We start from the raw sequence: 25361 nt of genomic DNA on the forward strand, positions 1-25361 counted from the left end.
TGCAGAGCTATTTTGAAAAATCCACGCCTTCATTCTTTCTCAAGGCCTCACTGGACTCCTGAGTCCATTGAAACAGAACTGGAGAGGGTGCTCTAAATAGGGCCTCTGGTTCCCGCTTTTAATTTCTTCTTTTTTTTTTGCCGGCGCATCGACGTCTATGGCCATTAGCGCCCACCACACATTTTCTCTTTTCTTATTCAAGGGCCACTAGAGCTGGGATGGTACCTATTGGCCTATCGGGCTGCCACATACATATCTTGCAAAGCAAGGCAAGGTGGAGCCTAGGCTATCGGATATCGGACCGCGCTCCTCTCTTACATCATCGATCTGGTCGACGAGAGGGAATGCGGTTTCGCCGATGGTACCATCCCTTAAATTCATAAACTCATATTTTGTCAAGAATCAATCAATTAAAGTACTGTATTAGGGTTTAGCTTCAATTAAACGTATATGTAATCACGATGACTTATCCGCTTCAAGTATATGTATAGTCTATCGTAAGGAGGCTATTTCAATAGAATCTAACTCGAGTGTGCAGTACTTTTAACAAATGTTTTCCCGTTGTTGTCAGGCTTTCTAGTCAACCTTCGTAGAATCTAATCTAATTTAAGAGTTTAAATAGGAAAAGAAAAACTCTCGCTTTCATGCCTTTACCTAGGACTGATTTATACCTCTTCCTTAGATACCTAAGGTAGTCTAAGAAACAGAACTGGAAAAGATGCTCTAAAAATAGATTTTTAGATGATGAAGTTTTAGGCTTTCTAGCTAACTCCTACGAATGGATTTAATCTGTCACTGTATTCAATACCTACTCGTAACTAGTCCAATATCAAGGTTTTGTCAAAAATTACCTAAACTAGCTGCATTCTTATGGACAGTACCTTATCTACGAAACCTTCCTATCTTAATAGAATACAGGTATTTCAGTCACTGACACGTTATTGACTACCTTATTACTATTCAACCTATAAGTTGACTCACTGTTCGTAACATACTGTAGCAAATGCAAGCAAATTTACAAAAACTGCGAGAAGACTCATCATTTCTATAAAGAGATTTTCATCAATGGATGTTTCTACATATACGTGCACAACAGCCTCTTTTGTTGAGCGAATTATTGGTGTAAACAAAAAAATTAAAAAGTTTTAAAGTGCTTTTATCGATTTAATGCATTTTCTGGTCTTTTAAAAAGTTAAAAAAAAAAGTTTAAGCAATTAGTGCAAAAAAAAAAAAAGCAAAAAGAATTGGAACAAAGAGAATAAAATCAAAGTTGAACAAAAAGTGGAAAGTTGTTCATATCAACTTTGATGTTATCCCGCCCCTTTCTAGGCCTGCAGTCTTGATTTCACCCTATTCCAGGCTACCACCATTACACCATCCACCTTACTTCTTCGTAGTACGTCGTATAATTCGGTGAAAATGGTATGTTGCTAAAAATAAAAACTTTTCTGACAATTTTATTGTCGTTTATGTCTACAATTTTTAATACTAATTGAAAGAATACGAAGAGCAATAGATCATTATTTCATTTTCTCTCTCTGTCATTGATGATTGGACACCGCCGCAGGAACAATTTGGAATAATTCGCCAGATATCAACTTGTTCCACCTTTTTTTATACTGTTGGTTAAATGTCTGGTACAAACTCTCATATTTCGTCCTCTTTTTTTTTAATTGCTACAGTTATACCTGACGAAAAGTTTATTTAGTGACTGTGTTAATTAAAAATATTCCGTGAGAAGTACCACACTATCTCTAACGAAGTTTTACCTAACTCTAATTTTAAAATTTACTTTTGGCCAAAAGAGACTGTTTGTAAAAGTATAAATCATTGACAGTGTATGATTTAAGAGTTGAACTTGTAAAATCGCAATTTTAGAACCAACTTTTTTAAAGTAATTCCATTCATTAATATTTTTAATTAAATTTAAACTTATAACTATTTATATTTTTAATAAATTTAACTTATTAGTATTATAAGATTAAAAATATTCTGCTAGTGTTTTTCAGTTGCTTATACCTGAAAACTCTTAATTTTGTTTGTGTAACCGAGCTCAAATGTTGGAATTGTTCATTGAAAACGTCAAGTAATTACCAAAGTTATACTTTTAATCTGTAGAAACACAAATTGAATTTAGCTGTTTCTACAGATGTTCAACCAAATTATTTACAAGTGTAGGGACGATACACACATCTTAAAAGACTATTAGACAACAGATCCTCTTTAGCCCTTAGCATCGAACTATGGGGTTCTGCCAAGCGTTATAACATAATGAGAATTGAAACCTTGCAATCAAGTATCCTGGGCACAATTGTCAAAGCTCCTTGCTATGCATTCAACCAAACCATTCATAAAGACCTCAATGTTCCTTTTCTGACCGACATAAAAAATTCCACGATTGGTAATGTGTAAATTCGAATCCTTTAGTCTGTCGCCTCTCTTCCACAACAGTTCCTGATGATCCTCCTAGACGTCTTAAAAGACGATAGCGTCGTGATTTGCTCAAGCTCACCATGAATGTATGGAAATAGAGCTATCAAATTGCTACCACAGGCTAGTTTTAATTGATTACTTATTTATTGTTTAGAACAGTTGTATTTCTTTAAAAAATGAAATTTTGACTTTTCGCAATCAAATAAATTAAAATATAATGTATAATTAGGAATAATTAGTCTATGGTTCTAGGTTTTTGAAAGTATCCGTATTATCAAAAAAAGAGAAAACTAATTTTTTCTACCTGAATACCCGTTACTTACTTTCACAAATATTGAGCTTCCGCGAGTTTGGTTCGTGCAGATTACTTGTGTACTTATTTATACTCTGAAAAGTCAATAAGCGTTCACGAGTGTGCACAAAACGTGTATTTGTGGTAATAACTTAAAATTTGAAAATCTGCACGATTGCATTGTGTAATATTTATTAATTGCCAGCTGTTAGAAAGAATTTATACATTATATACTCTTCACAAGGCATAAATAGTCCGTGGTTTGATTTAGTTTATTTTATTATTTACTCTGACAACTATTATGCAAACTTCATCGGCTCGTGTATATTCCAACGTGATACAAGCTGAGTCAGATAGGTTTTTATTTTTTATTTATTTAGTTTATTATTATTTTTTTTAAAGTCATTTCATTTTCACTTGTGGGTGAAACAGCCGGAGGACAACCTCGGTAAAATAAATTAGCTTGAATTACTCACACCAATTTCTCTTCATTTTCATATAGTAAGAGAGAAATTGTGGCATTTAAAAAGTGACTTTTGAAAGGACAGTCAAGTCCCAGATTCTCCACAATTATTTACAAAATAAACTTTCTCTGAGATGTAATCAATTTGCAAATTCAAATGGTGTTACTGGTTTTATAAACATGTGGTATTAGTGATATTATTCAGTTGCTTAAAGCTTAGGTTATCATGCACCAGAATATTGATAGTTAAATAACATTTTTTATCTTTTTCGAAGTTTTCAGGCTATAAATTGTGATAAGAAAGTATTTACGGCAATTGTCAGACAAAGATGCATCTAGAACAAAGGCACTAGTGGAGCTCGAAACGTAGGGGTACAAACTGTGTTAAAAGGCTTTCTGTGTATATTGTCGCAAAACACGTTTTGCTCTTTATTTATATTTTTATTTTTAAATAGAAAACATTATTAAGCATTCACTTCAGAGTTTAGACAAATTATTTGGTAGATAGTTTTCTATTTGGGCTTCCTATTTCGGACTAACTTACCGAATATTGTAGTTCATGACTAAGTGTATCACTCTTCAAAAACATAAATTTGTACTCGGACACCTCTTTAATATAGAAATTTCTCTCTCTCAAATCTCCTAATATACTGTTTCTCCATTGATATCGCCGATTATCTTGTTTTGTCCTCATTTTACTTTTCAATCTTGCAGTTTTCTTTGAAGATTAAGGCCACGCTGTCTGCATAATATGCTAGACACTGAATTCTGAAATTATGTACATACATATGTATATTGACTAACTTTCGCGCGATGAGTCTTGACGATTGGATCAATTTGATCTCAATAACCAAATTAAAGAGAATAGGCGACAGTGAATCCGCCTGTTTCAGGCCAGTATTTACCCAGAATTCTTGTGATCCATCTTTTATTTCTTTTATTGTGAGCCGTCGTATTCTCCTGGATCATCCGTGCCAACCTGATGACTTACGCCAAAAAATCTACATACATTAAAAAAATCTAGAAAAGAATACATTGACTAACCTATTAATCTACAATAATAATCATAACTCAAAAGTTGAATACGTGAAATATTTATTATAAGCAAGGATATACTTAAAGCATATAACTTTAGGCGGAGATAGTTTTTTACAATTAAATCAACATTTTGTAAACCATCTGGAACAAAATTATTGATGGCCTCACATCATGTGGTTAGTGCCAGCTGTTACAGTTTTCATTAAAACTAGGATAAATAATTGTTCAGGTTTATCTTTATGCTTTTAACTAATTCAATAATTTATAAATCAGTCATAGCTTTATCATTCCATTAGCTTATTAAATCATTAATTTATGTAATTAACAAAATTTACCTAATATCTTCTGATGCGCTTTAAATTTGAATTTATAATTTTAGAACAGGCTCTTAGAGAACTCTGTAATAACATAAAATTATTGTCCATCCTTGACAATCTCAGTCGAAAGACGTCGATAAAAAAAATAAATTAATTAATGAGTCAGGTTAATATTTTATTTTAAGTATTGTTCATTGTTTTTGGTGTACAGAAGAAATAAGGAATAATGCCAATTTCAGTCATTATTTTTTTTATATTTATTGAGTTTTCGACCTATGGCCTAGGTCAGGGATCGGCAACCCGCGGCTCTTTTATCCAAATTTTGTGGCTCTTCAGCCTGTCCAAAATAAATTGTATATTTCAATTTTATTGAAACAATTGAAAATTCCATTTATTAAAGTAAAGATATTTTTTCAAAAATAATTTTAAATGTGATTGGTTTGAAATTGAATAGAATTATATTAAAATACAGTACGTAATATATAGGACTGCCGCCATTTTCATTCTAACACAGGTTTAGTTATCATTTATTTGTTTATTTACTTTGCAATATGTGGAAATAAATATATAAAACGTTTAAATGTTATTGAATATAAAATAATAATCTGTGTATATTATGATCTATAGAGTTTGTTTACACTATCATCCTTGCGGCTCTTGGTAAGATTTATTAAAATTATTTAAGGAGAAATGGCTCTCTACTTAAAATAGGTTGCCGACCCCTGGCCTAGGTCATCTTTAGGGCTTATGTTATTGACATTTAATATACACATATGTATATAATTTTGTTTACATTGTTATTGAAAGTTTTGTGCCTTCTGTCCGATGTGCTTATGGGTTCTGCCTTGTCTGAAATAAATATGAATATAATATGTCCAAATATATTTCAATGAAAACCCCTACTTTCGCAGGGTGTAACTAAAAATTTCTGTTCCATGACTCATGTTGAAGTATCGGTTAAAAAAAGTAAGACATAAGGATAAAGTTGATGAGTGGAAGAATAGTTTTCCATTTTAAACCATATGGCCTAACCTGATCAAATGCTAGATTCAAAGCTCGATTTTAAACATTGACTCGAAACAAGTGCAATATTGAATAAAGTCGTGAGTGGGTTTTGTGTGGGTGGATGTCTGGGTGGGTAGTTGTGGGTGTGCTAACCCGAGCACGAGTATATACGAGTATATGTACTTATTTAACATCCTTTCTTGTTCTATTGCTTTCCGTTAATCTTCTTTTCAACGCTACAAATCTCTTCCAAACGCCATGACATACTTTCCTAATTCTTTATTTTTATTTTATTTTAATTAATTAAAGTACTTTTCACTCTACTTTCTCTAGTTTCATTACAATTTATCGACTTCTCGGTGATATATTTTTGGAAACATTTTCTCAACTGTGTATCTGAAATCACAACTACCTATTTTTCTAATAAACAGTAGCCATATTCCTTCGGTACATAACCGAATAGATAAAATTGTTCTAAAATAGGGCTGCCAGAGAGCCACTTATATTTATACTTATTTACGAAAGCCATAGTAAGTTCAGAACCAGCTCTCTAGGTCCTTTCACCTTGTTATTTCGCTCTTATATAGTTAAAGAATGGTTTTTATTGTTACGTATAACATGATGTCTATTTGCCAGAAGAAAACCAGGTATAAAAATACCCTTGAGTTATCGTTTTTTTTTTTAATTTTTTTTGTAACGGCCTAGAGTTTCCGAGGAGACTTTTCTACTTCTGTTCAATTTATGTTTATTTTTTATTAGTTTTGTAACAAACTTTCTTTTTTCTTTTATTTAAGACATCCGGATTTTTCAATCTTCGGTTTAGCTGTCTGCATCCACTTTCAAATTTGATTGGCGACCAACGGAATCTGAACTGTAGCTATTGAATTCATCAGATTATAGTTTAGTTTAAGATCTTTATTAAGCTGTTCTTAGAAATAAATTTTAATCTCTGCAATACAATATAGTTTTTACTATGTTTTAATAATGTTTCATTCTTATTCTGTATTCAATTTTGAAAAAATGGCATTTCAATTAAATTTTCTTGGCAAAATGATTGAAGCTAAAGTTACAGGACTAGAGCAGATAATAATAATAATAGCAATGTAGGGAAGGGATTAGCTATGTGGTTAGAGTGCTGGACTCCCACGCGGAGGTCCCGGGTTCGAATCCAGCAGCTGACCCCTTAGATTTTTTCTTCCTAGGAGCTTCTTACAGCTCACTGTCCGGTGATGGACAGTGTTGTCTGTAACGAGAGAACACTGTCCGGAGGCCGGCATTGCACTGGAAAAAGCTCCGGGCGCTAATAACCTCAGCTGTTGATGCGCCAAAAAAAAAATAAATAATAATAATAGTAATAATAACAATAATGATTGAAATTGGCAGTCATCTTTTTTCTTAATGGTACTTCAATTTAAAAAAAAAACCATTGCGGCATTGTGGCTCTGTTAGCTCTCATTCTAATAGTAAGAGAAAGTAAAAGTTGATTTAAATTAACAATATATTTTAAAAAAAATAAATGATCCCCAATAAAGTGGTAACCCTTTTAGCCTTAACTTTTTTGTTTGTTTAAGAAAGTAGCATTCCATGTTAGTCAGCTTTTTTGTCCCTCGTACATGTTAATTTTTTTTATTTATCCATCCATATTTGATTTTGAGGTTTTATCTTCGGCCTTACAACAAATCAATAAATTTGTAAAGACAATTTATATTTGAACGACATTAAATTTAATGATTTTATTTTATTTTTTTTACATTTATTTGAAAATTTAAAATTGCTGCCCCGCCAGCTAACCACCAATCGGTAACTGAAAATTGCTTATTCAATTCCAACTTAGAAACCATTTTTCTTTTAATATTTATCTACATTTTTTCTTTTTGCGATTGAAATGGGATAGTTAATTAACAAAAAGTAAAATTAAATTCATCAGTTAGAAGTCATCTATAAGCCCAAGCCTGTACGGTATTTTATACATTCTGGCAGCCATACATTCTGTTCATAGGGTTGACCACCTTCCAGTTAAATAATTCTTGAGCCGCCTGACCTTTAACTCCAGCAAGACAGCATAGTCCAACAAACTGCACTATATTCTCGTTGAATAATGTTCTGGTGTTGAAAGGTGACTACTTTCAGGTCTACCCATTCTGAAATTTAGAATACAAAGCTTGTTCTCTCAATTTCATTATTAAATTTATTAGCTTCAGAGTCGTCATCATTTATGTAAAGCCTAGGTTATCTCTAACTCTTTATATAATTTATTAAATTTGGAATTACCCGTATTATAGTACAATTTCTGTATAAATACTCTTTACTGTATAAATACTCTTGGTAGTTTAGTATATTTTACTTAAGCTTTATAAATTTTAATGATGTTTATATCGTTTATATCTAGAATATTTCGCATTTTATAAAATCTGTTTACAAGATTTATTCTGCTCGAAAGCTTCTATTCTTGGTTTCTTTTAGTCTATAAATGATTTTCTGAACGAATTTTTTAAGTAAATGTCCGTCCAAAATGTAAAATAAGATCATGCTAGATAATAAAATTCAAGACAATATCAAATCGATCAGCGATTTCAAGTTCTTATAATTTTACTTTATTATTTTCTCTTCTTATTTAGAAAGGATGGCAAAGCCATTATAATAGGTGTGGACCCAGACTAGGGTTCAGCGTGGCCTCAGGCAAAGGTAGTTCAGCAGTACGAGCAATACCGTGTACAAACAAAGACGAGGGAAGCGAGGAAATGTAATAGTATTGGCTTAGTAGCCAATACCAACAAAAGTACCAAAATAGATATTTCTTTAGATAGGCTGAAATAAAGTATAAGTCCTACAGATGTTCTCTCTAACTCTCTTTGAATGGGTATTACAAGGGCTTATCTTCTATTATATTTCACTAATTCAAAGTTCGAACATTAGTGGAATAAGCCAGATTCCTGTAATGTAAACTTCAAAATTAGTTGAAGAAAAAATATCTTTTGGTGAGTTAAACTTAATTCTAACCACCATTATACTATATTATCTTGAATCAGGAGATTAATTAAGGCTTTCCTGATGACTTGTACATTGATACAATAGCAAGAATGAAGAAACTATCTCAGAAACAGTCTTGTAACTAATTCAAAATAAATAAAAATTTTTTATAAAAATGTCTGCTTGATTCTAAGTTTTCCTCTCGCTGTAAATTGTTCGATTATTAATTAAATAGTTTTCTTCAAGTGATCAGGAACTAAAATTTCATCAGAAATAGATTTTCCGCGCACATTTTTCATTCAAGAAAAAAAAAGCATGTCTGAAAAGCAGCATGAAAAAAGTTATCTGGTTTTTCACATTTACATATAATCCAATTACAGTTTCTCGTTATTTAATGCAACAAAAAATAATTAATTTTCTTCCTCAACTTTTTCTAGCTCTGAAGGAGAATTTGGGATTTTGCTTCCAAATATTCAAAATAATTCATATGGCATGTTCTGCACACTCTCTGCTAATTTTATCATTTAAGTTAGTAATAGTTCAGTGGAGCTAAGTTTAGATATGTGGAAAGGAAATGAATCTAAAGATTGTGATCTAATTCCATTTAAGGAAATGATGTTTTGTGAATATGATAAAAGTTTCCTAATTGGAAATTTTATTAGAATATTTTCAATTTTTTCATAGATGTTTCTTGAAACGAAGCTAAGAAACAAACAAACAAAAAAATGATTTATCTTAATTCTTAATTATTCATTTGTTAAAAGTGTGATGAATATTTCTTTGATTTAATTAAATTCATCTTTCTAATCTTACATAACTTACATATAGTTAGTATGTAATAAAAGTCTAGAAACATTTTTCCGATTAAATTTATGTGGTTTTGAAATTGGAAAGGCGTTGGCTTTGCCCTTAATTTCTATTGCTGCACCAAGTGAAGAACTACCGAAAAAAAGTCTAAATCCCAATAAATATGTTATTTTTTCAAATAACAAAAACGTGCAATCTTCGATTTTCATTTGCAGCAATCAATATCTGGTATATTTGTGTAGGTGTTCGTGTGTGTTTTTTTTAAATCTTTTTTATAAAATTTAATGAAATTCTAATTGTAATAAGTTATTAAAAGTTAAACTCTAATTATAATAAGTTCGTAAAATACATCATCCCTAAAAAAATATATATAAAATTGAGCCTCAACTTTGCTGAACTCATTCTGATTCAGGTTCTCTAATCAGATTTTAGTAAGGAAAAAAAAATCCCTAAATATATTAAGGAATCCCCCAAGGAAAACATTGTAAAAGTTCTTCAGCAGCCATTGAAGTACCTACCACCCTCACAATTTAACTACTCGTAAAATAAATTTTCCTGAGAAAAGCATCTACCAAAAATTGTAGACCTTACAACGAGTGATTAGTTTTAGTCATAATTTTTATCTAAAAGTAAATAGAATTTCTGATAAATCAGCAAATGAAAAAACTTTAAATGAAGCAAACTGTGCAAATTTATCACAAGCTGCTGTCATTGGAAACTAATTTCAATTTCTCTTTGTTCTTTGTTGAAAGTATTTATGAGTACAAATACTCAAAACGTGAAAAATTAATGCAATTCCAATAAAAATTACATTTTCTTTTGTTAACAGCTGTCGCTGATGACGCTGAATACAAATTGACTCAAAGTCTACTTGCCGGTTACAATCCAGCCGTCAGACCTTCATTAAACTTTTCAGAACCATTGAAAGTAATATTTGGAGTGTCTATTCATCATATAATTGACGTAGTAAGTAATTTACAATATTTATCTCTACTAATATATTATAAATTATATTCCCTGCATTATATAATAGAGATTAGATGTTAATTAGTAACCACTAATCATAATTTATGATTGTGTATTATTATGGATTTTAAAAAGAAGTCAACATATATAATATTCAAACAATTTGTTGATATTAAGTCTACAGATCGTTAAGTGTAACATATGGCTACGACGGAGAAAATCAACGAGTTCAAGTATAAGTTCACAAACAGTTGCAGACAGGAGCATAAATTGTTCCAATCCTGGAGAGAATTTCCGTTTTAGAGGCTAGATGATATGAGAAGTAATAGAATTTTTGGAGATATTTTAAAAGGATCCAGAACACTATAATGGAGATATGAATCTTCTCAAATACGAGGGTCGTTTGAAAAGTCCGTGCAAAGTCAGAGAGATAGCACTACTGGCGCGTATCGAAGTTATGTTTAGTTAGTAGCATCTCTTGGAAGAACACACACCAAGTTTCATCCCGATCGGTCTATTTCTTTGTGTTTGGCATTCGTTTGAATCGAGCTGCAAGAAAAACGCCGACGATTGGCCCACAAAAAAGTCCTTTTCCATCACGACAACGCACCAGCTCACACCTCAGCAGTTGTGGTCGCAAAATTAATGGAAATAGGGTTCCAGCTCGTTTCACATTCCCCCTATTCTCCAGACTTGGCTCCCTCGGACTACTATTTGTTCCCCAATATGAAGAAATGGCTGGCGGGAAAAAGATTTTATTCAAACGAGGAGGTGATTGCAGAAACGAATGGCTATTTTTCAGACTTGGACAAATCCTATTATTCGGAAGGGATCAACAAACTAGAGCAGCGTTGGACGAAGTGTATAAGCCTAAAAGGAGACTATGTTGAAAAATAAAAAAGGTTTACCCCAAAAAATTAAGTTGTTTTTATTTTTGCACGGACTTTTCAAACAGGTGAGTGGTTGTCGTCAGCTTGCAGTTTTGCAGGAGTAATCCGGGCACTCACTACAAGTTGGCTGTTGAATCTGTAAAAGAAATATTCAAGGGTTCTATGGGCTTAGATGACTGGTCTTCTTTGGCTGGTCATCTTAACGCTGTTGGAAGGGAGACCAACGTCGCCTACACATGGTGTGAGGATGAGGTGCTGCAGCACTATTTGGCACAGTATCCTCTCTTCTTGAAAGCCAGATTTGGATATTTGGTAGGGTCAGAAATAAATGATGATTTTAAACACTTGATCACTAGTGTTTTTTTTAAACCTTGCATTGAGATAAGGAGCCTGATCTAGGAACTTTGAAGTAATTTTTTTCTGGGATTAGAGGGTTCCTCAGAGCTAAGATCTCACGCCTTTTGTGGCCCTTAATAATGTGTTCACAAAATGAAATAAAAGATCTAGTAAATAGTTCATACCGCTCTAGACTGTGAAATATTTTAGCTCGACGGTACTATTCTGACTGTTCCATTACAAATACTGCCTCTTGTTTTATCTAATTTCTCAGAGTGTGCTAACAATAGGCGGCCTCTGACAGTGACGTGCTAAAAAAACAAAGATGCTGAATCCATTTGCTGAATGTTACTTACTTCTTTCTATTTCCATTTTATATTTAATGTGCTAATAACTATTCCACCATTATCTGCTTCTCTTTAAATTTATTATTAGAATTTCTGCATCTTTTTTTTTTTATTCACTAACTTTCATTATTTATCTGTCGATCAATTGAATTTTTGTTTTAGTTGATTTTGTTTTTTTTTTAATTTTGTTGATGTTAATTCAAGGCACGACAATATCTGATATTACTGGCACCCGGAACTTTTTCACTGCATTGCCAGCCTCCGGACAGTGTTCTCTAATTATCTTCTTTATTCTAATTTTCTGTTTTAATCAAAATCGGCACTAAATTTGAAAACAAGGTGCCCTGTTTGGTTCCATTTTTCGCAACATAGAGACTGACTGAAATTAATAGAAAGATTTGATTATCAAAAAAAACTACATCCGGTAAACTTTAGAATATACCTGGAGATTCTGTCTAGAGATTGGATTCCTCAGAAACTCGCTTTTCAACAAACCGCAAAAATTACCGGTATTGCTCGAACAATTACTAAGACATGTATTTTACATTATTTAAAATTAGTGAGTGTTTGATGTAAGAAAATTGAAATAATAATTACCAAATAAATAAATAAATAACCTTATCTATCCAACACTATGTGTTCTCATAACTTTTTTGTAAGTTAATGGACTTTTTTCATCTGTATAAATCTTCAGGGAAGCAAGAAAAATGGAAGGTAGAATTTGATAATGTAAGCCAACAATGTAACGTAGAAGAAGATAGATGTTTACAAAGTCGGCAGTTTCTATGAAACTTGTTTTTTGCTGAATTCACCTTTATAAAGATCTTTACCCACATCTTACAGTAATTTTCTTTAATATCTTTATGTTCTTCTCTGCTCAATACAAATTGCTTGTTAGTGAGCTTTTTCTTAAGCTAAACAAAAAAATCAGAAAAACAGTTGTTATGAAAGAAAAAAATCATAAAATATGGCCTCCCTTGATCTTTCCCTTGTTTTTTAACAGTATCTTTCTACTCATAAGCAAATACAGTGACTCCCATTAATATTGGGACACCTATTACAAAATGATTTAAAAGGAAAATGAAAACAACATACAAAAGTTTGGAATTTTTTTTTTTTTTAAATAACATTAGCAACATCTGTGGAAATTATATATAAGTATAAATCAATGAAATTCCAAACTGTTAGGTAGTACTTTTTGAAAAAGTGTAAAATAAAGCTCTCAAAAATATTGGGACACCAGAAGTGCTAGAGTTTAAATGTTCAATATTTAAAATCTCCTACTATTTAATATTTGGTTGGTAATAATTTAATAATTGCTTTTTGACTTAAAACAGCCCTCAAACGATCAGGCATAGGTGAAACAAGTTTTTGGTTAATTCAGGTGGTGTTTTTTTCCTATTCTTCCAGGAAACATCGTTTTAATTCATTTTTGTTAGATATTATTCGTTTTTCTTAAAGCACTGGCTAAATATTGCCATAAATCTTCAATGGGATTAAGACCTGGAGACTGCGGAAAGGTTTGGAATACTTTTGGGCAATTATATAACAGTCACTGGCGTATCACCCAAGCCGTAGGTTTGGGGTCGTTCTCTTGGTAGAATTTAAAAGACCCTAAAATACCCAATTTTTTGGCATTTTTTTCAAATTATTTTTTAATATATTACTATAAACCATTTTGTCCATCACTCCATCAACAAACATTAATTCTCCAAATCCTGATGCGGACATCCAGCCCCAAACCATAACTGACCCACCCCCACCCGGTGGTGCAGCTTTAAAACCCTTTAAAGTTGGCTGTAAATTCTTCTTTTCGAGTTCAGCATTCGCTTTCCTCCAGACCATATCCCTTCCATCTGGCTAAAAAATATTAAATTTTGATTCATCGCTAGAGTATATCATTCCAAAATTCACTAGTTTCATTAAAATATTTTTCGGCAAATTTCACTCTCTTAGCACGATTTACCTTACTGACAAAAAGATTCTTCCAGGCTACTCTACCATGATAGTCGAGTTTTCTTAGCACTCTCCGAACAGTTTCTGCTCCTTTTTTGCTCTCTGAACATGTCAAAAATTTCACATTGAAGTTTTGGAGCACTAAGTCGGTGATCTTTTTTAATTCTTTTAATATATAACGCTGCTCTCTCTCAGAGAGCAGTTGAGGACGGCCTTTTTGTGGGATTGAAACAATTCTTTTTCTTTTTGGTAACGCTGAATGATGTTCCACACAGTAGATGTTTTAGGTCCGATCAGTTTTTCTGTCTCTCTAACACTTTTTATTGTCTTTGTGCAAAGAAATTACAATTTTTCTTTGTTCAATCGTTGTATTTGTATTTTTGCGCGACATGTTATACGTGGCTTGATTTATATAAACTAATTTAATTATTAATTTCATATTGAATATACGTATGCTTAAGGTATATATTTACAAATTGTATAAATATTCGGGCAAAACCTTGGACAAACTATAAATTATAATAGTGTCCCAATATTTATGAGAGGTAGAATTTGCACTTATTATTATACATATTTTTTTTAATGTACCAAAACATTTTTATGTACTTATTTAAATAGTTTTTATTTAATTAATAGTAATTATAAAATGAAATGAATTTATAAAAATTTGAATAAATCGGTGCCACTTTTAATTTTCGTCAATTTTGAACTTCTGTATGTACTGTCCCAATATGAATGGGAGTCACTGTATGTGCTGAAGAATGCCTCTAGCAATGTGGCACAATCTCTATAAAATTAAGCAGAAACAATGTCAGCAATAACCATTTTTTCCTTTTCAATTTAGTAACCTAAAATAAAGTTAGAAAACATTCAAAAGAAAAACGAAAATCTTAGTACCAGCATACGTTAATGGGAAAAAGATTGAGATACATACCGTTACGAAAAAAATTGTATGCATTAATGGCGCTGCAATTAAAGACAATAAAATATTATTTATTTTACAATCGAGTATCCGATACTGCCCCATTACACAGAGGATCGCTGGCTGAGCTTTGACTACAACGTTTCTTATTTTTACTTGGTGTGATTAATATTGATTTTATTGAAAAGTCAAGCTGTTTGTCACCTTGTAGACCTGAAATGTTAATTACCTGGTGTTTTTTAATTGGTTAATAATGTTTGTTTGCGATTAAAATAAAATTCGTTTTGCAACTTAAAAATAAATACGCTTCTCTTTTTTGTTTTTTTGCTTTCAAAAGGCTTTTGTTGAACTTAAAAACAGCAACTGTTTTATACAAAACAAAATATCTGTTGAATCCAGTTTTGAAGTTGGCTTTTTATCTTATTTTGTTTCAAACACTTACGAGCCAGTAGCAAATCAATGGGGTTTGAACTTAGTGCTAGCTAAATTAAAGCAATGTCTATTCTTTCTTCACGATAAATATGATAGCAGGAACTGAGAAGTTCGTGTTAAGAAAATAAGTTGTCGTATTGTTCATGATTCAGACGAGCTCTGCTGTAATATATTAATTCTCTATATTAATTTCTTTTTGGCATAAGGATGTTTTATAAGAACATCTTTATCACCTATTTTTATGTGTTATTATTTAAATTCATAATAATTGATAATTAATTAAATAATTGAGAATTATCATCGTCGATTTTCTTTCTTATTACTGCCGGACTGAAAAAATTGCAGGATATTTGTCTCTTTTATTAAATAAACTGGAATTTTTTTGCTGACAAAACATCCTTTTCAAGAAAACGTCTCGTAGCAGCCCATCGGTCTCCATGGATTTCTGCAGCTTTCGGCGTTCTTTCCAGGAAGCGATGAGTTCTTTCCGGGGCGAGGCTGTTCGCAGGGATGGCCAGTTTTTAATTAACTTGATGAATAATTACAAGGATTCCGCAGTGTTAAAAATAAATATTTAATATATATTTAAAGCTCTTCGTCAATTAATTTGTTTGAAATTTTAATAATCGGATTAACAAATCAATACATAAATTCAGACCCGTCTAACATTTAAATTGTGATAGATGTTATCGCCGGCGAATTGAGTAAATTCTTATTCAAAATAAATCAAATCATTTCTGATTTACTACTAATCCAGTAATGATTTATTATATATAATAGCTTGGTTGGTAGCTCTTGATACAATACACATGTATATAAATAAATTACAATCTATGTAAATTATTATCGTTTCTGAATCACTTAAATAATAATAATTATTGCAATTTGTATACGATATAATTAGATCTGTTTTGTTTAAGTATGATAAAAAATTTATTTGCAGGATGAAAAGAATCAAATTTTAACAACAAATTGTTGGTTAACACAAATTTGGACAGATCATCATTTAAAATGGAATATGTCTGATTACGAGGGTATTGAAGTTATAAGACTACCATTTCAAAGTGTTTGGAAACCAGATATTATTCTGTACAATAAGTAGGTTTCTTTTATTTTTATTTTTTAACTTATTTATAATAAAATTTAATAAGTAGCTATTGATTTATTTTTAACTTATTCATTGTATTAACCATTTATAGTATGTTATGAAAGTTATGTGATTAGCAATAAAATTTCTCTAAGGGGTCGATAAAATACTTAGAATTTTTGAAAAAGATATAAAAGTTTTTAATGTACTTATTAAGATAACTTTTTCTGGGTAAACGTTTTTTCAATACTTTTTATGATAAAAGTTTTAAGTTCACTCCTTGCTTTTCAATAATAATAATTAAAGAATAAGTTTACTAGTGATCTTTTGCCCTTAATTGTAATTGCGGAAATTAAAGATGTTCAGACTAATTTCAGGTAGGGAGCTAGATTCGAACCCTGGATTTCAGTGTGGAAATAGTTTTAATCTTTTACATTAAGAAGAGAGTGGCGAGGTATTCGAGGGAAGGGCAGTAAGCCGTAAGGTTCCTAGGAAGTGAAACTCTAAGAATAGCAAGCTGGACTTGCACTCTGAAATTCCGAGTGAACTACTTAGCTTAATGTTTTCCAATTAAATTACGTAGGCTGTAAGTAAATTTGATGCCCAAGAAACGTGTACAAACACACCCAGTCTACTTAGTATTCTTTTCTTGTTATGTCGGCAATTTTGCCAAGGACGGATGAGAGAAAGTTCCTTTAGCCTTCATACTTTGTTCACTGACTTTATACGTTTACTGCTTTTCTAATACCAGTTTCTTTGAGCCTTTAGAGTATCCCAAATTACCGAGAATACATGAAGCTTTATAAACTATAAGTTCTTCAAAAGGTGTCAGATTAGTATCCATTTTGATTGCAAAATGCTTGATTAAGTATAAATCTCCCAGGTGTTAAACTTTTAACAGTTCCTATGATTTATTCCTATTCCCCAGAATAGAGAATATAACAGATCGTCTCAGATATTCGAACTATTACAAAAAGTGTAATTTCGTTGGAAGATAATGATGGGAAGTTAGTAAATTTAATGTCACAGATTTCGTCTAATAGATAATAATAACTTTAAAATAAAAACTGCAAGCCAAGTCTAAATTCGAGTTATTCTAATCTAAAAAAAATAATCTTCACAAAAATTGTACTTAATGAAAGTAGCAAAATCAAGTTGAATTTCCGTCTTCTTCCTTGATAAACCTTCTACTATATAATAGTTTGTTTTTTTTGTCATAAATTTTATTTTTAAAAATCTTATTTAGGAATGAATGTTTTCTTTAATCCAATCAATCTGTTATAACAGTGCCGATCCACAGTACAATTCTGCAGTGATCAATAGCAATGTCATATTAAGGTACAATGGAGAAGTTGTCTGGTTGAGCCATGGAATTTATAAAAGTAGTTGTCATATTGATGTCCAGTACTTTCCATTTGATATACAATCATGCCATATGAAGTGGGCATCTTGGACCTACGATGGATATCAGGTTAGTTTATTAATTTAACAAACGGTTAACAGAAATTTATTAGAATAGTATTAAAAGAAAAAAAAATTGCAGTTAACACAAAAACAATTATTCGAAGATATTTAGCCTTAAAGTAGGTTTCATATCTTTTGAACTATAATATTTTTATCTAAGTGTGGCATTTTTGCCAACCAATAAATCGACAATCAATAATATTCTAATTATGGGAACATTTTATTGAGTGTGCTGAAGCTAATGTCAGGTTTCTGATTTCTCAGAAAATCAGTTTCAACATTTCTAATCAAAGTTGTAGGCCTCTCCTTCTACTTTTTATCTATTTTTGTCTATTATAGATATAGTTGTGGACTCAAAGGCGAGTTTTTTATTATAAAAAATTATGAATTAAAATGAATTTATTCAAAAAAGTCGAGTATGTAGTATTGGATAAGAAATAGAATTAACTGCGGAGGTTCTACTCATCACGAACAGTGTAAGGTCTAATATTTAATTAATTCATGAATTGGATAACTAAGTATTCATTTCATAAATTATGCACTTTTGAATTTCGCTGGCTGAACTTATACTTGTAAATAAAACAAGCTATGAATCTTTGATGGATTTATATTTAGTACTCTTGTACTCAGATTCTGTAGTAACTTCTAAAGGAATCAAATTATCATACAAAAACGCTGCGATCTCTGAACAAATTTTAATTTAATATTAGTCTATTACTAATAATCCTATTGATATAGATAGATTCTACAAAGGTTGGCCAGAAAGTATACGCCATTGCAATCCAGAGTGTCTATTGTGGAATAGATTTCTCTTATGAATAAAAATGTTTAAATTTAAAGGTGTTTAATAGAAATATTAATTTCATTTTTAGCGTACCTAAGGATTTAAAAAACACTAATCTGTAATTCGAGGAGTAAGCCTAATAGATTAAGCAAACAATTTTTTAATTGTAAGCTGAAAAACGCTGACTTTTGTTACAATATCAACGAGATAAATTAAGTTACAAATTATTAGGAAATTATATCAGTGAATAGATGTATTTTTTATATTCCATAAAACTCCACTCGGCCAGAGGGTGTCTCACCGCATTAATCTTGTTTCCTGAATGCCCGTCCACCCAGTCGAAGAACGTCTTTTTTTTCCTAGTCTTCTAGTAAGTGAAATTTTTTCGATATAGATTATTCACTGGGAATACCCCATCGAGGTCCCATGAATCTGAAAAAAGTAATTTTTACAAATTGCTAAATGTTCATAGTTAATATTGTGTTTAGGTACTATCAGAGAATGCGTCAGTAAAGGCTTTAAAACCTTTCTGTATCTCAATAAAAATGTATTATTATTATCATTATGTGGGGACAACCAGCCCCCTAAAGGAGGTTTCTGTATAATTTATACATCTAATCATTTCATTTAGGGCATACACTTTTGATCAAACCAATCAATTTTAGAACAATTTTGATTTATATTTAATCAGATTTTTGTTTTTTTCAGTTAGAATTAGTACAGCAGAGTGTAGATGGCGATATCAGCAACTATCAACCAAATGGTGAATTTGATTTGGTTAGTTTTACACCATTTCACCATACAGAATACTACTCCTGCTGTACAGAACCCTATCCAGACATAACTTACATAATACAATTAAGGAGAAGGCCTATGTTTTATGTGTTCAATCTTATTTTACCATGTATTCTCATCAACTGCATAGGTTAGTTTTTTTATGTGTTGCTAATTTAACTTTTATTCAAAAGTAATAAAATGTTAATATATTAATTTAATCAGTCTAGATAATAGTTTTTCATGCAATTCTGTTCAATTTCATATTAGTTGCAGTTGCAAAAAATAATTAAATTATTTTTTCTGAAAAGTCCACTGGAATAGAAATTCGTTATGAATTACTCCTATACATCTAGAAAAAGTATATTGACTTTTTCTTATAATGAATCTCTCCTATCATCTCAGAATAAACTATATATAACAATATCTAATATAATATATATTTTCTATGAAGTATCTTCTGCATCAAAGTACATGATGCCTACGTGAACCTGTCTTTCTAAGTATATGTATAACAGAAATACTGCGTTAAAATTGTAAATCCAACGCTTTGCAGTACTCTTATCAAAAATGTCTTCCCCTTCGATTTCAAATAGAGCAAGCGCATCTGCTTTTTCAAGTATTGATTTCAATTCTCGGAGTAGGTATATGAGAAACATTTTTGGTTTAGAGAATTTTGAACATTTTTAAATTCCCAGTGACCAGTACGATTTAAAGAGAAAGTGAAGGAAGAAAAAGAACTTGTTTTATGTTTATCCTTTACTGTGCTTTTTAAAGCTCTCGTGCATAAAACAAGTTTAGGTTGGCATAAATATATCGAAAAAATCCAAAATAAAGGTAATTCTCGATATATAGATTTGATATTCTTTTCTACTTTATCTGATTCTAATTTTTTAATCAAATTCGACAATTTTGTTTAAAAAAAACGAAGTATTTTGCTTGCAGTATTTTTCTAATATAATCTAGTCTGTTTTCTCGTGTGCTACTTCTGAAAGGCCTCAGATCTTTAAAAGTGGCACTTCTGCATAAAGATTTTATTTATTGTCTATAAATAAATTTGCAATGGGGCTTTGTTTGTAGAGAGGGCTAACCTTGTTTTACAAACTCCGTCTTATCTCGAGTTTCAGTTTGATTTAAGTTGAATAAAATATGATTTAATTTTTCTGGGCCATTGTTCTCACTTTTAGAGTCATTAAGTTAGGAACAAAATAATGTTTCCGACCAACTTTTACATTAACTCAATTTTTTTATGTTTCAACCAACTTTTACTTTAATCTTTTTTCATGTATTCTTCCAGCATTGTTGGTTTTCTATGTACCGTCTGAAAGTGGAGAAAAAGTAACTCTAGGAATTAGTGCTCTTTTATCAATGACAGTCTTCCTAATGACAATAAGAGAAACTTTACCACCTACAGAGAAAACACCGTTAATAAGTTAGTAAAATAATTATTGGAGGTATAATTTATGTCATATCATAACGATATTGATGTTTTGTTACCGAAAAACGGAATTTATTAATTACTTAAATATTTTATTTGCTTTAATTTTTTACGTTTAACTCTATTTCATATGGAGTGACACCATCAAGCTGTTTTAGATTATCATTAATCCATTTATTACTTAGATATGATATCACTGTAAATAGTGGTGGGTCAAAAGTAACAAAGAGCTCACATACAATTCTTAACTTCTCTTAATAGAATCATTATATAAAACCTATATCTATTATAATATAATACATATAGACCTCATATATAGAAAAGGACTTCACTGAACAGCGGAGAGAAATAGCGAGATTTTATTTTCAATGTCAGCAATCCATAATTAAGTATCGAATTTTAAATTCCATATTCTCCAAACGAACCAATTAGTCGTCTGATTAGTCGTTTTGAGACCCAAGGTTTAGTTAGCGACCTTCTGCATATTGTCTGACCTCGCACTATTACAAACGAAGACACATCAAAGCATAGGCGATCTGGACTGGTTGGGATCTTCCGGAAGTAACTCCTGCGTATCCTTAGATGCTTAAATCTTAGGCCATAAAAAGGTAATTAGTGATATTGTTGCAGAATTCAGTTTTGATATATTTTGATCAGTGATCAAATTCGCTTCCTCCATTTTTGTTAGTTACAAAAGAAAATATGACTGCTATATCACACAGTTGTAACTTATTTGTGTACACTGTACAATAATTTAAGAAATTTTTATGTTTCGTTAAAATATTTTAACGATCGTACCTACTTAAACTTTTATTTCTGCTTTTAGGTTTATATTATGGTGTCAGCATATGTCTAGTTACATTTGCATCCGGACTATCAGTAGTAACATTAAATGTCTACCATAGAGGTGTCAGAGGGACCAAAGTACCACCTTTCATCAGAACAGTTGTGCTGGAAAAGTTGGCCGCAATTCTTTTTTTACAGATTGAACCAAGACAAAAACATAATGTTAGTTTAGTACATTTTCTTTAATTTAATTTAGTTTTGGTATTTGGATACATCATGGTCAATCATGTGAATCTGTTTCATGGATGTATATATATTATTGAATGTGTGTATATATACATTTATTTCATAATGAATAATTTGCCAACAAGTTAAATCACAGATTTTCATAAATTAGTCGGGAAAACTATTAATTACAAAGTAGCATTATTATGTACTTTGTGGGTACTTATTAGTATCATATCTCTCGTATCTCATAGCATATATTGCTGGGTGTATTATGGTATATAATTAGCAGGATAGTGACCTCATGTTAAGAATTGAAATTGTATATCTTAATGGCAGAGTTTATAGAGCAATGTAATATATCTGGAGTGATTCTATTTCGGAAACCAATTTTTTTAATGTTACTTATGTCAGTTAATCATAGTTATCCAGTTATCATATTTAATAAATAAAGAAAAGATAGCTTTAGATTGTTAATATATGGAACAAATGGTTGTGGATTTAATAATTAATTCATTTCTTTTTTATAATTTGTTCAATTTCTTTTCTGTGATAGAGGCAGAGATCAGATGGAGTTAGATCCAGTAAATGGATGTCTGCAGAAATTTGCAACTGTTTAGCAACTCTTACTTCTCAAAGATCACCTTGTTTCATTTCAAGCCCCAATAATTCTAATGCTAATGTTGGTAAGTAAACGTCTTTCTCAATATTTATTAGGGACTATAAAAATTTAGTTTAAAAAAAATTAATTTAATTAATTTAGGTTTGTCCATTTATGTTTATTTCTGGGAGTGGAATGCTCTTAGATATTACTTAGACGTAAATTAAAAAATAAATTAATGAATATTTATTGAATTAATTAATAACATTATTAATATTTAAATGCTCACTGGCCTTACTAATCCAATAATTTGCATTAATGTTCATCTCAGATCTTTTTGAGCCTGTTTTTAGTTTTTTTTTCGAGAAAAAAAAATTGTAAAAATAAATAACTAATAACAATTTTGGCTCGCGAATGAACTATGGTCTCCATTGTGGCCAAAAGATTACTCACTATTGATCTACCAAGTTAAGAACTACGCACTCTACTGAGTGGTCTCTGACTTTGCTTATCCCACTTCCACTGGCAAGAGAGAGGACAGATACTAACTAACTCCTCACCTCTTTCACATAAATTTCGATACTATGGTGGAACGTAGCACAAAACCTGTTGCAAATCTACACTTCTACAATTGCAAATTTCTGCCAATGCTCGCTCAACCTCGCTTGTGTAATTTATTTCCTAACCAAATAGTTTTCCACTCCAGGATAAGAATGCATTGCAAATCGTTTAGGTTTTAGCATAAACGTTACGTTATTTATGAATTTCAATTTAGATTAAGTAAATTCTGTACAGATATTGATTATAATAAAGCGTAAATATATTAATTACAAATAATGAACTTTAAACACACACAACAAAAAAAAAAATCCTAGTTCTTAATTGATGGATTGTTTCTTAAAAATTAGTTGTTGCAGAAAGTTTTGAGACCCACTTACTGCGCATGCTGCATCATGTAAATACAACAATAGAACGTAATGAACTTCGTCTTCAGGAGAAAGAGAAACGAGAAATGGCGGAATTAGAGTGGAAACAAGTTGCATTAGTTTGTGATCGCTTATTATTGTGGTTATTTTTAATTGTTACCGCAATAACAACTTCAGTTATACTCTGTGGTTCTCCATATGGACCATAGACGATTGTAATAAAATTTGTACATAAATACTTTTTTTTTATGTTATGTGTATGTTTATCTAAAAAGTATTTAATGTTAACATATCTCATTTGATAAAAATGGATTTTTTGTTAAATTGTTAATGTTACATTAATTAGAACAATTCTTAAGTAAACGTAAATAATGTTATGTATAAAAATTGCCATTAAAAATATTTTACAGACTTACTGGGTCTGTAGATTATGTGATGGGGTGAACTGCGAAGGGTATACTTTTGGGCACTTTCTTTCAAAGCAGTGAATAAAAAGAAAAAATGTAATTTTTGATCGCAAAACAGTTGCTTTTTGTTAAAAAGAAATAATAATAACCTAGAAGGGAAGGGATTAGCTATGAGGTTAGCATACTGGACTCCCACGCGGAGGTCCCGGGTTCGAATCCAGCAGCTGACCCTTAGATTTTCTCTTCCTAGGAGCTTCTTACAGCTCACTGTCCGGTGATGGACAGTGTTGTCTGTAACGAGAGAACACTGTCCGGAGGCCGGCAGTGCACTGGAAAAAGCTCCGGGCGCTAATAACCTCAGCTGTTGATGCGCCAAAAAAAAAAAAAAAAAAAAAAATAACCTAGATAGGAAGTTATGCTGTTATGAGCATAGTTTACAAACACTCAACTCAAATTTTACACATAAAAATTAAAATATTTCGGATAATAAATGTGCAAGAAAGAATTAAAGCAATAATTTTACTTTAAAAAGTTTTGATGGGCTGTGCTTTCGCAGACTAACTGAGCATTGGGGTCAAGCCAGCATTTGCCCTTTTGCTCTGCGCGAGGTTTCTGTCCTCGCTGAGCTGAAGTTAGGACATCTGCGTTATTTTTTTGACAGACTTACCTCCCTAGTCAAGCTCCTCGCCTTGTAGAATCTTCGGATCACGCTAGGAGTATGTTGTCGAACGAAACAACCTAATTCGCCATGGCACAACGAATAAGACGTCTGGTAATCTTAAACACGACAATGTATACGAAAGAACGTCGACAACCATTGGTACTAGTATAAGTCATCCTGACGGACGCCCTCCACCACACCAAGTAAGTAAGGAAACTATGAAAGTAGTGGTATTTGAAAAAACTACCTTCGAATTATTCCGCATCTCTCATGTTTTCTTACAGTACCAGAGTGGAGGCAAGCTCAACAGGGCCTTCTTTACCGGCTGATTATTCCAAGCCTGTTCCCTTTGCTGGATAATCAATAAAAATCTTGTTAATCCTTTCATGTGCGTCACAAATTAGATGACGAGGCATTTAACTTTTCTTTTTTGTTCAACTATTAGTGACAGGTGGCTACTGGAAGCTGCCAGTTATTTTTCATGGATTGCACTAATGTTTTTGCCACAGTCGGGGGGTATATCAGACCACTCCCGTAAAAGTTCTACTTTCAGTTGATTTTTGTGTTTAATTTTTAATTTTTTCAAGTTTTGTTCCAATATGGTCCCATAGATGTTCAATGGGTTCAAATCAGGTGGAGTATTGACCTGTCGAGGAGCGACATAAAGCAGCCACTCTTGTGTCTTTCTCGCCATATGTTTGGGATCATTATGTTATCTTGCTGGAAACGGAAAGTGTTCTCTAGGCCGAGTTTAATTACGCTGAGCATTAAATTTTTTTTCAAAAGATCTATGTAAACATTTTGATCCATGATTTCTTCTATAATTTGTAAATTGCCAACTCCAGCCTGGCTCATACAACCCCAAACAAGCACTCCACTACCTCCATGTTTTACCGTCGGCAACATGTTTTTTAGTTTTAAATGTTCCCCAGACTTATACCACACTTTTTTCCCCCATCTGATCCCGATACGTTGAACTTGCTCTCATCCGTGAAATTAACTGTCTCCCAAAAATTTTCAGGCTTATACAAATA

The 25361-nt window shown here is 31.6% G+C and overlaps 1 protein-coding gene across 13 annotated transcripts in view; it reads left to right on the forward strand.

Annotated features, from left to right (window-relative positions):
- LOC141461484 (neuronal acetylcholine receptor subunit alpha-3-like) overlaps positions 1 to 24066 on the forward strand; it is a 200028-nt gene extending 175962 nt beyond the window's left edge. For 11 of the 13 annotated variants that reach the window (XM_074142628.1, XM_074142632.1, XM_074142630.1 and 8 more), the window contains 8 exons: positions 10155 to 10291; positions 16118 to 16272; positions 17549 to 17732; positions 19218 to 19434; positions 20581 to 20715; positions 21548 to 21729; positions 22289 to 22418; positions 23242 to 24066. In XM_074142628.1, coding sequence (XP_073998729.1) covers positions 10155 to 10291; positions 16118 to 16272; positions 17549 to 17732; positions 19218 to 19434; positions 20581 to 20715; positions 21548 to 21729; positions 22289 to 22418; positions 23242 to 23468 — 1367 coding nt within the window. In that variant the 3' untranslated portion in view covers positions 23469 to 24066. Of the gene's footprint in view, positions 1 to 2906; positions 3083 to 10154; positions 10292 to 16117; positions 16273 to 17548; positions 17733 to 19217; positions 19435 to 20580; positions 20716 to 21547; positions 21730 to 22288; positions 22419 to 23241 lie in introns of those variants that run through there. The other 2 variants (XM_074142641.1, XM_074142629.1) reach the window with 2 other exon arrangements.
- Positions 24067 to 25361: the final 1295 nt, after the last annotated feature.

This window comes from Rhodnius prolixus, unplaced genomic scaffold, assembly GCF_049639745.1.
Source record: "Rhodnius prolixus isolate KJV_2025 unplaced genomic scaffold, Rpr scaffold_6, whole genome shotgun sequence".
NCBI classification, from domain to species: Eukaryota; Metazoa; Arthropoda; class Insecta; order Hemiptera; family Reduviidae; genus Rhodnius; species Rhodnius prolixus.